Genomic DNA, 13,752 nt, shown 5'->3' with positions numbered 1-13,752 from the left:
TCTCATCGTGGGGGGTTTGGATGACTATGATCTGATGGTGCCCAGTCAACCTGACACAGTCGCCATTGCTGTTTGCCTGCCATTGGCTCCAGCGATGTTTGCTTGGAGGAAGACTACAATGTATGTATATTCAAACTACATCATGAAAGAAAAAAAAAGATTAAAACAAAATGGAAAGATAGTTTGATGACCTTGTCGCTGGCTCATTGTGTAGACTACGTGTAGCTGTTCCTCCTGTGTTTCCTGTCTCCGCTATATATAGTTAAAATCAATGTTTTGAGTGAACATCGGCCTGATGTACATGTACACAGTATGTACATCTCTTGTTCCTCTCACGCAGCTGAAAATGTTTTTGTAACTCTGCGTAGATCCAGTTCTGAATGTGTGCATTGTGTTTAAAAGGAGTAGACTCATTGGGATGGTGTACAGTTCTGTAATTTTCATTAGTCTGCTAAATATTACAAGATTAGCAGTGGAGCCATCCTTTTTTTTTTGTGAGTTGGAGATACTTCTTCAGAACATTTTGTCGTACTCATACAGTACCAGCACTCGATCTAGAAAGTCCTGACATCAAATAACAGGTATGTTCTTGTTCTCTCGATATCAGTGTGTTTAGTGTGTTCCTGTGTCTTCATTAATTTTACCATGAAAAGGCATTTTTGGAATCATTTCTGTACAGAATTATCATCCGTATCGTGCAGTTCACAGATCTAGGGGGATAGACTAAAAGTCCCTTGCTAAAGAAGAAAGCCTCGGAATGATTTAAGAAAAAAATATTGTCTAATTAAAGTCAGTACCAAGTGACTACAACTGTACCAACAAGTAGCATGAGAAAAGATGATTTAGATTGCATTGTCAATTGGAAATTTATGTATGGTGTCTAAAAGGCTCTATACATACTTGTAGTCTAGTTATCTCATTCACAAGGCTCCCCTTTAAAGTGGAAGTCTGCATTTTTGGAAATTAAATGACTGGTTAATTTAGTGAAAGAATACTGTGTGCATGTTCCAAATGCCAGAGGAGCATCTAAATGGGGTGGGCAGTGTTTTCTATCTTTAGGCCAATTATACACTTTGTATTTCATTTGAGATGCCTGTAGGATCCATATTAGATGATAAATACAGACACTCTTGGAGTATTGCTAATACCGTACTTTATTTGATTTGTTGACTTGTACATTAAACAAGTAATTTTTCCAGTTGAGCTTTTGAAGTTCCATGCACACACAGATGATCACACACACACAAACACAAAGTTTCCTTGTGTAATGTCTACCATTGTTGAATAAGAAGCAGTCACGAATTATTACGTGACAGTGATTGCTTATGCAAAGTCAACAACCAGCTACAGAAAGAAATTAATCTTCTTTGGACCACAGTCTTGAAATGCCATTGACATTATGCACAGAATAGAAGCTGATGGTACTTTGCGAGTTTACACAAGTTTGTAAAGTCTGTCTACAAGTGCAAAAGAACTGCAGAAACTCCTTCCAGATACCAGACTAGGAAATACTGGTATGTGCTGTTGGATGCATTTACTTTTGTACATGTGTATCCAGTTCGGAGACCAGATGATCAATAAATGCTGGTCATGTGACGGGCCTCGTGTACAGCAGGAAACCTGAGAGGGGAGTTTACTTCTTGAATTACCAGCTGGGAAATTTTAGTGAGTTTTAAAGTGCATCCAGTCCCAAAGGTGAGAGATAAATGTTGTAGGGAGAGTAGTGGTTGTTGGTTTCTCAATAGCCCTCCTGGTTATTACCAGATTGTAGTCTTTAGTGTGGTGTGTGGTACAAACTGTACCTGCATATAAAGGGGTGTGTAGCGCGAGTCAAATTTTGACCCCAGAATACTTGTGTGATTTGTTAGCAAGGAGAAATTGGAGATAATTTGTAAATTCTGCCTGTTATTGTCTCTGACTGCTGATAAAAGATGACTTCCAATCAGTGTATGTAGAATGAACTGGTTGACTCAGCAAAGTCAGTGTGGACACGTGGCTCAGGAAGGGATCAAATGTGAGGATTGGAGTAGGTCTGTTAATACTGGTTGTAGTGGTTGGTCAGTGTGCATATATTATAGAGGAACTCATTGCTGTTTTCTTCTTACTATGCCATCATTTACAGCAACCATGTCTTTGAGGTCGATCGTACCCTTCAAGGACCAAGATGTATCAACAACTTGATTTCTGATATAAAAGATTGCTACCACACAAAAATAAAATCCAGTCAGATTGTCCTAAAACATGGATTTTTTTTTTTACTGCAAAAGCTGTATGTGGGCTTTAAACATTTATAACAGACCTTGTTTAAATTCCCATTATCAGTTTAATTTGAGATGATTTGAGTTCTACAGTTATATGAGTTTTACAAAACGTCTGCTTATAAGATGCTGATACTTATAAGTACTTGAGGGTGCAACATGTCTGTACTGAAGTTCGTAGTGGGGCTGACATTTTTGTGATAACCCTTTTAAGCTACCTGACTGAAGTGATGATATAGACATGTGTGCATATCACACACACACACACACACACACTCACACACACACACACACACACACACACACACACACACACACACACACTCGCTCAATAAAGATGGCTGTAAGTGTGAGCATGTCAGACACCCAGCGCTATGCAGAACAAGCGCAGTAGGTACATTGTACTTGCTTTCGATTTAATAGCTTTCTCCTTGATGGAGATGTTGACGATCCATCAATTAACAAGAGTGCTGCGTTCCTGTCGAGGGAAACTGCCAAAACATTGATTTCTTTTTCTCTCTCCCAGCAACTCATATAGGATCAGATGGAAGTCTCATCTCTACCTGTTCTCGTCTCTCTTGAGGGAGAGATGAACACAACTTGAATCTAAACTGATCTCTAATGTGATATTTTGTTGGCATTGTAATGCATTGTGATATTGAGATTTGCATTTATTTCTTTGTTCCAAATTTGGGAAAAGAAATCGCTATCAGATTTTGATGCGACAGTTCTCAGCTGCATACGCTGGTATTGTCATGTCTGTTTATATTGCTATTCCATTACACCAGTACATTCATTTAGATGTTTTTTTTTCATCTCGTTTCCAAAAATGCAGTGAAGAAAAGGATGAGCTGAGTATTACAATCAAATATTAATATTACAATGATATTTGATGTAAAACAAAGATTGGAGATACGAAATTAATCTATTGTAAGGTTGAGTATACAACTGTACCTATTGAAAGTGCCAGTGTCATGTCAAATGCAAGAATGGAAGCATGGCCAAATGATGCACAAAGGCTACGTAAAGGAGGATCGTTTGTACAAAAATTGCACAATGTGAACATCTCATCTTCACTTTCAGCAATGAGAGGAGGCCTCACCACATCACACCTTTATCTCCTCAAGAGCATCCCAGCCCAGTTATGCCATTTCACTGTCTCTCTCTCTCTCTCTCTCTCTCTCTCTGAGCCTTCTCTTTTCCTTTTCCCATTCCAGCTCAAATCTAATTTGCCTGTTGGGTTTGATTGACGTGCAACAACATGTCTGCTTGCATGTGTCTGTGCATAATTGCAATGTGGCCACGGAGACATGATGCTACTCCCCCCATGGGCAGGGAGATAGTAGTCTCACTGAACTTGACCCTTGGCCCCATCATCCTCGAATATATCATGGGACCACTTGTCAAAGGAAGGCCTCCGAGATTATATTAATTGATAGAAATGGACTATTGCCATAAACTGTTGGGAATTAAAGCGATGGAAATTTGATTGAACTCTGATGGCGCCCTGCTAGATTATCCTGCAGCATCGGTTGTCTCATGTTGGTTTTTCGATGTAGAAGATAACAGTCTGTGTGAGAAGACTAGCTGACTGTGCGTGGGCAGGGTGCAGAGTATGCACATGAACTCTAATCTCCCTCGGTCGTGTGACGAAGTGTGCTTATGCTTGGCACCAGGGGAGAAGAAGATGGTATGTTCGATGTGAGAGACATTCATGTATGCACATGGAAGCACTCGCTCCAGAGCTCGGCTTGCCCTGACAAGTCTCACATTACAAAGTTGCTGGGTCATTCGTACATCAGCACTCAACATTTTTAGGGTTTAATTCACGCATTCCATCACGGTGAGACTAGCAGTGGTTTGTTTGTTTGTTTGTTTGTTTGTTTTTGTTTTTTTAATGTTCTGAAAGAAGACCCAATCCAAATCTATTTATATTTCTGCATGTGCCTCATGTGTACACCACTTTTGACTGGTGTAAAATAATGAATCGTTGATGCATATGTAGTGTTTCTTCTCAGAACTCAACCTTTTCAGCATCATTTATGTTTCAAGACATTTTTTGATGTCCACTATTATATTTCTTTGTTCAAATGGTTAAATTACTTTTTGCTTGGAAGAAGGAGTAATAAAAAGAATTGCGAGATTTGTGTCACACATTGCAATCTTAAAAATGAAAAAAAAAAATACAATTTTGATAACTATTTCATATCAGTTGCAACAAGACAAAGCATGCACTTCCAATTTCGAATCGAACTGTGTGTACCACGATGGGTTTATTGTCAAATTTAACTCATGGCAGTCTTCAAAAGACTTCACATTAAGTCTCGAAGAGCTCCTCTCTCTGTAGGCAGCCATTCTGTCCTTTGATTTGTGTCTTGGAGAATTCTCCGTTCCATCCAGCCTGTTACAGAACTCTTGGGATTGTGAATAGTGTATATTTTCTGCCATTGCCGCCACTGCTGAATGGGTGCGGAAAGTCATTAGTGAACTGCCATCCATTCTGAAAAGCAGGTTAATTACATATGTACCTCTGACCCAGCAGAACTGTAAGAGGCCAGAGTGATCAAGGGGGGCTTGTACAGGTACAGTAGTCTTTCTTCAGGTGTTTTTTTTTTTCTTCTATTTCTCTGTCTCCCATTCATCTTCCATCTGTTTCATGTCTCGAGTCCTTTTATCTTTTCATTTCTGTTTTCTCTGTTATACCACGGATTATTTTTAATGCTGTCAGCACTTTTAGTACTACTCCTCAATAATATCTTATCTCCCTCTTGAAGATTTTCTCTGTCCATCTAAAATTAATCTGAATTTTCTTCTTCTGACTTACTGCAACCCCCCCCAAAAAAATAAACCAACCAAAAAATGGAGAATTATACAGATAACTCTCATCATAATGAAGTCCTTGGGACCAGCAATGTTTGTTGATTATATAATAATTTTGTTGTAGCCAACAGTAAAGTAAAAAAGACAAAAAGTATTTAGAGGATGATTTTGGGACCTGAATTTTTAGTTCGTTGTAACAAGAATTTCGTTGTACATAGCCATGTTTGTTGTAATAGGAGTGCATTGTTATTTACTTGAGAAAAGGAGATGATGATAAAAGATGTATGTATAATCTTTGTGGTTTGTTGTGGAAACAAACATAACGCATCAGGGTCAAGTATCATAGATAGAATATGAGTGCGGACAGACTTTGCAAGACCAACCTTCATGATCGCAGCCAGGCCGATTCCTGCTTGCATTCTTGGAAGGTTAGCATTCCCAAGCTGTGCTGGAGAGACCTTGACAGTGCCACTATACACTGCAGCCTGTGAGCTTGTGTTGCCTCATCTGCGAAGGATCTATAAACACATCATCTTCATTAGACCTTTCATATACTATCCTTGGACTTCTCATTACCTGTATGATAGCTATTTGCATAATTTATTCAAATTCATGCCTATTTCCAGCATGAAGGGTTCCATACATGTGTTATGCTGTAATTTTAAGTTTTGCTCGAGGTCTTCCCTTGCTGCAGTACATCTGTTGTCAGAAGTATTACATAGATTGATGTGGTCTGTGCCTGTTAAACTTGCAAGAATAGAACTTACAAGAACATTTTCTCACTGAAATGCAAGAACTTGCAAGAACATTCTCTCACTGAAATGCAATTACTTTTTAAACTTGCCTTTCATGAGGCTTCTCGCCATTGGAATTTGGTTATGACTATTTAGTATTTTCTCAAAGGAGAGTACAGGGCCAGTAGAATGCTGTGGTTACAAGGTAGAGCATTGCATTAAGAAACAACAACAACAACAACAACAACAACAACAACAACAACAGCAGCAGCAGCAGCAGCAGCAACAACAACAACAACAACAACAACAACAACAACAACAACAACAACAACAACAACAACAACAACAACAACAACAACAACAACAACAACACCAACAACAACAACAACTTCCATTTGCCTGCTCATGCCATTTCATAGTTGTCTGATTAATTCTAAATTTGGCATTTCACATTCTATAATCCGACAGACAAATGCCCTGAAATCATATCTGCTTGACAGTCCGTTTTGCTGGCCACAGCTGGGTAGATTGTCCAAATGCATACTGTATGTATCATTTACTCGCGTTAAACGTTTATGCAGCATTTACTCTGTAACATTTTGCGGTGCTGATTTGGTGGAATGATGATAAATCAGGTTTGGAATGGGTGTGGACCATGACGGTAAAGAATCGATCATTGATGCTTCATTGGGACAAAGCATTTCTAGAGTACAAAGCTTTTTGCGATGGTATCAGTGCTCATAATGGCTAACTGGCACTGTAAATAGTATCACCCTGTTCATGCATGTTCAACAAAAGTTTGAGCAAGGCTGAACAATGTCAGTGCTTTATCCATTGGCACAAGACTTTTTCATGCATTAATGTGCTTGTACTTACTGAAGAAGATTATATATATTCTCTTTCTCTTTCATTTTGGCAAAAACATGCATTATGTGTCAAGTCCCTATAGTCACTATGTACAATTGTAGGCCCTGTGTACAACCAGAACATTCACGTCAGACATTGAACACTGAGTCAGAAGTAGAGGCTAAGCATTGTAGGCAATAGGGTATCTTTACTCAACATCTCTCTCCATATATTCCTAATGGAGTACAGTATGTAGACAACAGGCAAAGGCTTACTTTGCAGGGTTCGAAATTGGCGATGGTCCGCTGGCCATTGGCCACCCGAAATCATGCCGGACTAGCTAAAAATCATACAATTCTGAAGTTACTAGTCCGTCTGGCTAGCCAAAATATTGCTTCAGCGTCAAAATTGATTCTAAGTAGTCCGCCTGGCTAGTTAAAAGAAAAGTTAAGTGCGACCCCTGCTTTGCATCTTATATGTAATACTCAATGGTATTGGAAAGGGGAAGGAAGGGGATTTTTGGGTGCAATTCCCTTGAGTGTCTGGGGGAGCATTCTTTATCTAGTCTACTCTGCGCTGTGATCCTCTTTCTGACAGTGGAATCTGTCAAGGAAGTCTGACAGTTATCATCATGAGTGAGATCTTTGGAAGGAGAGGAGAGGAGAGATGCAGTGTGTGTTAGTTGAGGGGGGGGGGGGGTGGCTGGGGCTGGGGTAGATGCAGGAGAGAGACACAGAGGAGGGGGATAGAGAGAAGAGATCAGTATGTCTTACCAGAGTGAGATAGGGAGAGAAGGGGGGAGGGTGGGGTTGGGGTGAACGTTCAGCGGTGTTATGCTTCATTGCAGTGCAATCGGCTATGTGGCTGACGTCTCCCTTCTTCCGTCTGGCTTGGGGGAGCGGATGAGCCTCCCCGCAGCAGCGAGTGCTCGCCCGTCACTCGGAATGTCGGTCGGAGGACCGCGATAATGATGCCCATGATGGATGGTGCTCGTCGTGTCTGAAAGATGCGGTGGCCGCGGTCGAGTGGCTGGTCCAAAGCATCTCATGGGAAACTGGCTGCTGTGCTCGCTGTGTGGAGCAATGACGCGGGACGCAGCATGGACAGGTAAACCAGACGTAAGTGTGTGGGAGGGACTGTTGCTCGAGAAAGTGTAGCGATGGTGTGCAATAATGCTGAGGAAATCGTAATCCCAAGAGACTTGTTGATGATCACATTACTACGGAGGAATGCCACGCAAGGATAAGTAAAAAAGTGTGATGGCTTGTCTGCATTGAATTTTGGACCGATGTCATTCCATATCGTAAGAATGGTTGTTGTTAGTGGGTCTGTGCATACATTCCATTTGTGGGGATCATCCTTGCCGTCATTTTGAGGTGACTTAATAGCTTGAACGGCGCTTCAACTCTCAGAGTTGCAAGTTTTGTGTAGAATGTTTGCCGCAAGAATTCACGGAATTAAGAGTGCACCTTTCTGATGTTTGTAGGTCAAACTGTCTAACGTAGGAGTAGAAACTTTACCTCTCTGACGAGGCAGAAAATGGAGGGAGAGTCTGCAATCCAGAGTGTGCGTCACTTTGGTTAGACACCCTTGGCTTGTGATGCATTCCCTTCTAGAGATGATCATTGCCTGTGGAATTATTTATGCAACTAGGAGATGCGTAATCTGATTGAAGGTGCAAATGTGGAAAATGTAAAGGCGTGTGCAGTGAACCAGATAGAGAGAGAGGGAGAAGGGTGAAAAGAATTGAATTTTCTCAGTGTACATGGTATGTTACAGTGTGCCCTTGGCCTTGCTGTTGCATTCCTGTGTGTGATGAGGTGGGGGGGGGGGGGGGGGGAGTGGGGGAGGGAGAATATGAATTGTTGATTTAGAATAGCCTACAGTAGTCTCACCGCCAGATGTTTGGTCATATTGGCCTGAAAGTGTGGCAGGCATGTGTTCAGGCAATTGTCTCATTTGGCAGTCATGTTTCTAGGGTGTTATATTTCAAGAATAGGGAGAAAAGAAAACATTTTTTTAATGTATACTGTACATTGTATTTATAGAAACATAATCTCCTGCAGTGGTGCCAGTGTAATTATTTGACTTTAAATTTTTTTATTTTTTTATTTTTTTTTAGTAAGGTCATTTTCAGGAGCAGCATATCTTTTCAATCTATTCAGCTGCTAATAAGAAAGATGTTGCCTTGGTTGCACCTATAGAGCAATGGCAGGATACCCTGTTGATTGCCCGTATGTCGACCTCATGGTATTCAGCTAGGGTTGCAGCAAGGTGAACATTTGTAATTCCTAGTTCATCATCTGTGAGTGCATTAATGCATAGCAAAGCAAAAATCTTTTCCATTTTTTTTTTTGGCCACCTAACCTTTCCCTTGACCCTTGGACAATAACCTAATCATTATCATTGTCATTGTCATTGTCATTGTCATTACGTGTGTGTGTTATAACATCTGCATCAAATTACTGTAATTGAAATACCCACATATCAGATTGTAGGAAAAAGTAATAGTTGCCCTACTGGCCTACCTTCTCCAACAGCATAGGTTCATGTCATGTGAGGAGACTATACTTTTCAGGCCCACCACACATTGTATTTTATACATGTACATGCATCAGCTGTGTAACCACAGCTGTTGTGAGTGATTTTAATGGTCATTGTAAGTGATCAACAGCATATGGTATCTTTAAAAGCCACTGTCATCGAGGCAATTTTCCAAGACGTTTCCGAGACAAAACACATGAAAACTGAGGAGCTCCAAAAGTGACCATGGTTACGGAAGCTTATGTGCTTTGCTGCTGCAGCACTCATACCTTCTATTATTCGTAAGGAACAAAGGCGTCCACAACCTAGAAACAGAAATTCCAAAGTGCCCTCGCTCTCCCCATTTATCCAATTTCTGAAGATGCACCACAGACTAGGCCTCTAATGAGTTGATCCATAAAACATCTGTATGCCGTCACCTTATCACCTCCCGTTTCTAGCCATGTAAGTATGCATGTTGCGCCTTTCCTGTAGAACATCCCATGGCCTTGTTTCTGTGTTTTAGATACGTGTAGATGGTAGTGTGTGGATGAATTCTGAAAAAAGTAACAACAAAAGCAACACCAACAACAACAACAACAAAATGTATTCTTGCTTTGGAAGAGCACTTCTACTAGTACAAAATGTGTGAATTTGAAGATTCTTCAATGATCTATTGCAATGAGATACATGTACACAAGGTTAGTCAAGGTGAAGTTACCATACTCACTCCTGGAATAGGAATGTGTTGTATTACGTCACCTTGGTTGGAATTCACCCACTTTTCTCCTGTATTATAGGAGATACTAAATATTTGTCAAGCAGGTCTTGATCACGAATTCAACCACTTACTAGTGTGTAATTGTCGTTCCAGTCCCAATTTAGAGAAATATATCATACTCACGAAATACATAGTGTTTATGATATCAGAGGATGTACTATATAGACATGATTTTACACATTGGATGCATTGACTTCAAATGCACTACGCACTACACTTCAGTATGAAGGTCAAGAGTTCATGCTTTGCTGTGCCACGGAGTTCTTTCTAATTACCTTTCAAACCCATCTTCTGCACCTGTGTGTAGGGCATTATGAAGATAGACGTATCTCTCACTTGCCAAATAGGCTCTTGGAGAAAGGACCTCAAACAACTATATTTTTAACAGGCAAATGCCCATACATTCATATCTATACTTGCTCGAGAATAAATTCTACTTGCCCTCAGCAAATGCATCCCTCATCAATAAAATGTAGACACTTGATTTGTCTGCATAGTGTCATGTAACCAAACATGTGTACAGTGTACTGTAAAAGTGGTTTCTTTCGCGGTGGTTTTATTTTCGCGCTTTTCGCACTTTGAGGTTGAACCGCGAATTTAACTTCATGCGAAAATGTTGTGAACTCGTCGCTTGTTACAACGCTATCATTACTGACCGCGAATTTAAACACACACGAAAAAGTCGGCACCGATGGAAACCGCGAAAGTTTCTGTACGCGAAAGAAACCACTTTTACAGTAGTTGTGCTACAGTGTTGATGATGTTGAAAACACAGTGCCCTTGAACAAAAATGTGCTACATTGTAATGTCATTAATGGTGTAGTGCACTATACCATACACTTTGCTATACTTAGCACCCTCAAGCATCAACAAGTATCTGATAAGGAGGTTGCATGTGGATTATTGCCGGTAATTGCGGTGTACTTCACCACATGTGCATTAGGAGAGAAAGTGTGAGACTTAAAGGCTTTATTATACCAGAGAGTGGAATGAGTGAGCTATAATGGCAGGCTTGATTTCATCGTTTTGGTTGATGATGATAATTATCATAAAGGCACTTGAGCATCAAGACATAGTGAAAGGGGCACAATGTTAAAACCAGCTGTCGAGTTAATAATTATCAGTACTGAGTGAATATTTATCCGGCTGTGGCGCTTAAACGCAGTGAATGTACAACTGTAAACATTTAACACAAATTCACCAAATGTTCAAATTTCCAAATGTTCACTAGATCCATATTAAATGCAGTGAGGAATTGATTTAAGTGGCTGATGAATATTTACAGTGTACCCACCAGCATGTATACATGTACTTAGTGACATCACCATTTTTGTGTTCTTGAAAATAGATGCAGCTTAAAATGTTCATCCGTGTTTGTCCTTACTTCAGCCTATTTGTGTTTGTATGCTTTGTTAAACTCTATACAACCTGTCAGAATGGGTGTGTGGAAATATGATTTATCAGAAGAGATGACACATGTCATTGGATTAATTACCTAAAATTTTGGTGGATCTTTGTGGCTTTTTTTTGGGGGGGGGGAATATGGGGATAGTGATTGAGGCTGTCCATTCATTTTTATTCTTTACAGTGCAAGGTCTAAAGCTTGATGCTATATTTGGAGTCTTGAGTGTCTTCAGAGGACAACAATTTACACACACAAAAAAAGCAAACTAAAGTGCATGTACTGTAATGTATTCAGGGCTTCCTCAAAAAGCAGCTTTGCTGCGTAGCAGCAGCAAAATAGAATGTCCCAGTTAATAGCTGTAAGTTGTGAAAAATAAATAGATGAGTAAATGAATAGATAAAAAACATTTCTTTAACTTACTATAAGTATGTGGGATATGAAAATAGCTGTTGAGTTGGGCTGTGCTAATTTACAACCTCTTCTACTGAATATCTAGTGAATTGTGAATTCTCTCAGATCTGTATGAACTGGCATAATGGTACTGTGTAGGTTGATATGCCTGAGTATGGGAATGTGATTCCCACTAACCCTATCAGGGAGATCTACAGTGGCGCTCACGTCCAACTTGACACTCCGAACGCGTGTAGATGCGTCTAGACGCAATTAGATTTAGTCTCCACGCAGCCAAACGCGTGCAGCTTTCTGGGCGATTATACAAACGCGCCTACACGCGTCTACACGCGTTTACAGTTCCGGTCGGAAATATGAACAATGTTTTCTTTCCGATGAGTAATGACTATTCATAGAAAATGAATGCTGCCATCTCATGGGCATAATTATGTAGCAGCAATAGAGAAATGCGAGTACGAAGTGGAATATAACAGGGTTCTCGCCAGGAATTTCTTCACGCTTGTGGGAACTTTATGCGCGCTGTTCTAGGGTGGGTACGGGTGGAAGCCCTATATATTGCCGCTAAAAATGCCACTAAATGCGACATTTTCACGGAGATGTAATGACCGTTGTGAGGGGCATATCCTCACAGAAACGATGCAGAAATTCCATACCTTTTGTTGTCAGCAGTTCCTCAATGATAAATGAAAGAGAAGTAGGTGCCGATGATGAAGGTTCCGTTTTCTTTTAGGCCTTTCCCGTTTCACCGTTGCAATATGATTAGCCGTCTCTGCATCGCAACAACGCGCGCCGTGTACTATACTAGTACAGTTTTTGCTTTCTCGCCGTCTGCTCGACCACGTGGTAGGCCTACTGCATATGCGCTAGAAGCGCGAGAACTTTCGTGACATCGTTGCACTTTCCTTTCTGGGTACTAGTATACTGCGGTAGTTTGGCAGTGACATCAAAGAGTTATCATACAAAAATGTACCTCCCTGATTACTGTACACGAGTGATGGCCGTTATTCCTAAGGTTTGTTTAATCATAAAGTGAAACGATTCATTACTGAGTACTTCGAAGGGTTGTTAATCGAAAACAACAACACCAAAGGTCGGTTTATAAATGGATGTTCAAAATAAACAAAACTGATTTCGTTCGGAGATTAACAAACATTATTTCTTTATCATTTTCCAATCAACGAACCTTCAGAACAGAATCGTGTATTATCTATCATCGTTATTGTTTCGGAATAACAAACCTTCATAGTAAGATAACTGTCACCGTTTCGGGGCTGTTGTGTTCCGAAATTATACTGGCAGAACGTTCGAAATAACAAAACTGGTTTCGTTTGGATATAAACGAACATTTCTTTATCATTTTTCGATTAACGATAATCTAGAATTAAAAATGTAGAGCATTATTTTATGATTATTCTTTCGGAGTAACGAACCCTCTCGAGTACGAATACTGTAGGCCTACCGTTTTGGGGCTTTATAGTTTTATTCCGAAATTCACTGGTAGAACGTTCGAAATAACAAAACTGATTTGGTTTGGAAATAAACGAACATTTCTTCTTTATCGTTTTCCAATTAACGATCGTTCAGAATTTAGAATCTATAGTATCAGTTTTATCATCATTCTTTCGGATTAACGAACCTTCAGAGTAAAAGATAACTGTAACCGTTTTGGAGCCGTCGTTGTTATATTCCGAAATTTCACTGGCAGAACGTTCGAAATAAAACTGATTTCGTTGTGAAATTAACGGAAATTTTTCCTTTATTATTTTTGGATTAACGAACCTTCAGAATAAAGAATCTAGCATCATTTTATCATAATTTCTGTCAGAGTAACGAACCCTCAGAGTAATAAAACTGTAACTGTTTTGGGGCAGTCGTTATTCCGATTTGTCACTGGCAGAACGTTCGAAATGACACACTGATTTCGTTTTATTTCTGTGGGAGTAACAAACCCTTAGAGTACGAAAACTAACTGTT

The 13,752-nt window shown here is 40.0% G+C and overlaps 1 protein-coding gene across 3 annotated transcripts in view; it reads left to right on the top strand.

The window, feature by feature from the left end:
• Positions 1–13,752, top strand: part of LOC139735178 (oxysterol-binding protein 1-like) — a 113,039-nt gene that overhangs the window by 10,755 nt on the left and 88,532 nt on the right. The window contains exon 1 of one of the 3 annotated variants that reach the window (XM_071645940.1): positions 7,597–7,765. The exons of the other annotated variants lie outside the window; for them this stretch is intronic. Coding sequence (XP_071502041.1) covers positions 7,642–7,765 — 124 coding nt within the window. The 5' untranslated portion in view covers positions 7,597–7,641. Of the gene's footprint in view, positions 1–7,596; positions 7,766–13,752 lie in introns of those variants that run through there. 3 annotated transcript variants of the gene reach the window in all.

This window comes from Diadema antillarum, unplaced genomic scaffold (assembly GCF_040938485.1).
Source record: "Diadema antillarum isolate AM-2024a unplaced genomic scaffold, OU_Dant_1.0 seq00000565_RagTag, whole genome shotgun sequence".
Lineage (NCBI taxonomy): Eukaryota > Metazoa > Echinodermata > Echinoidea > Diadematoida > Diadematidae > Diadema > Diadema antillarum.
The sequence above is the reverse complement of the archived record's forward strand: the minus strand, read 5'-3'. Positions and strand labels throughout refer to the sequence as shown.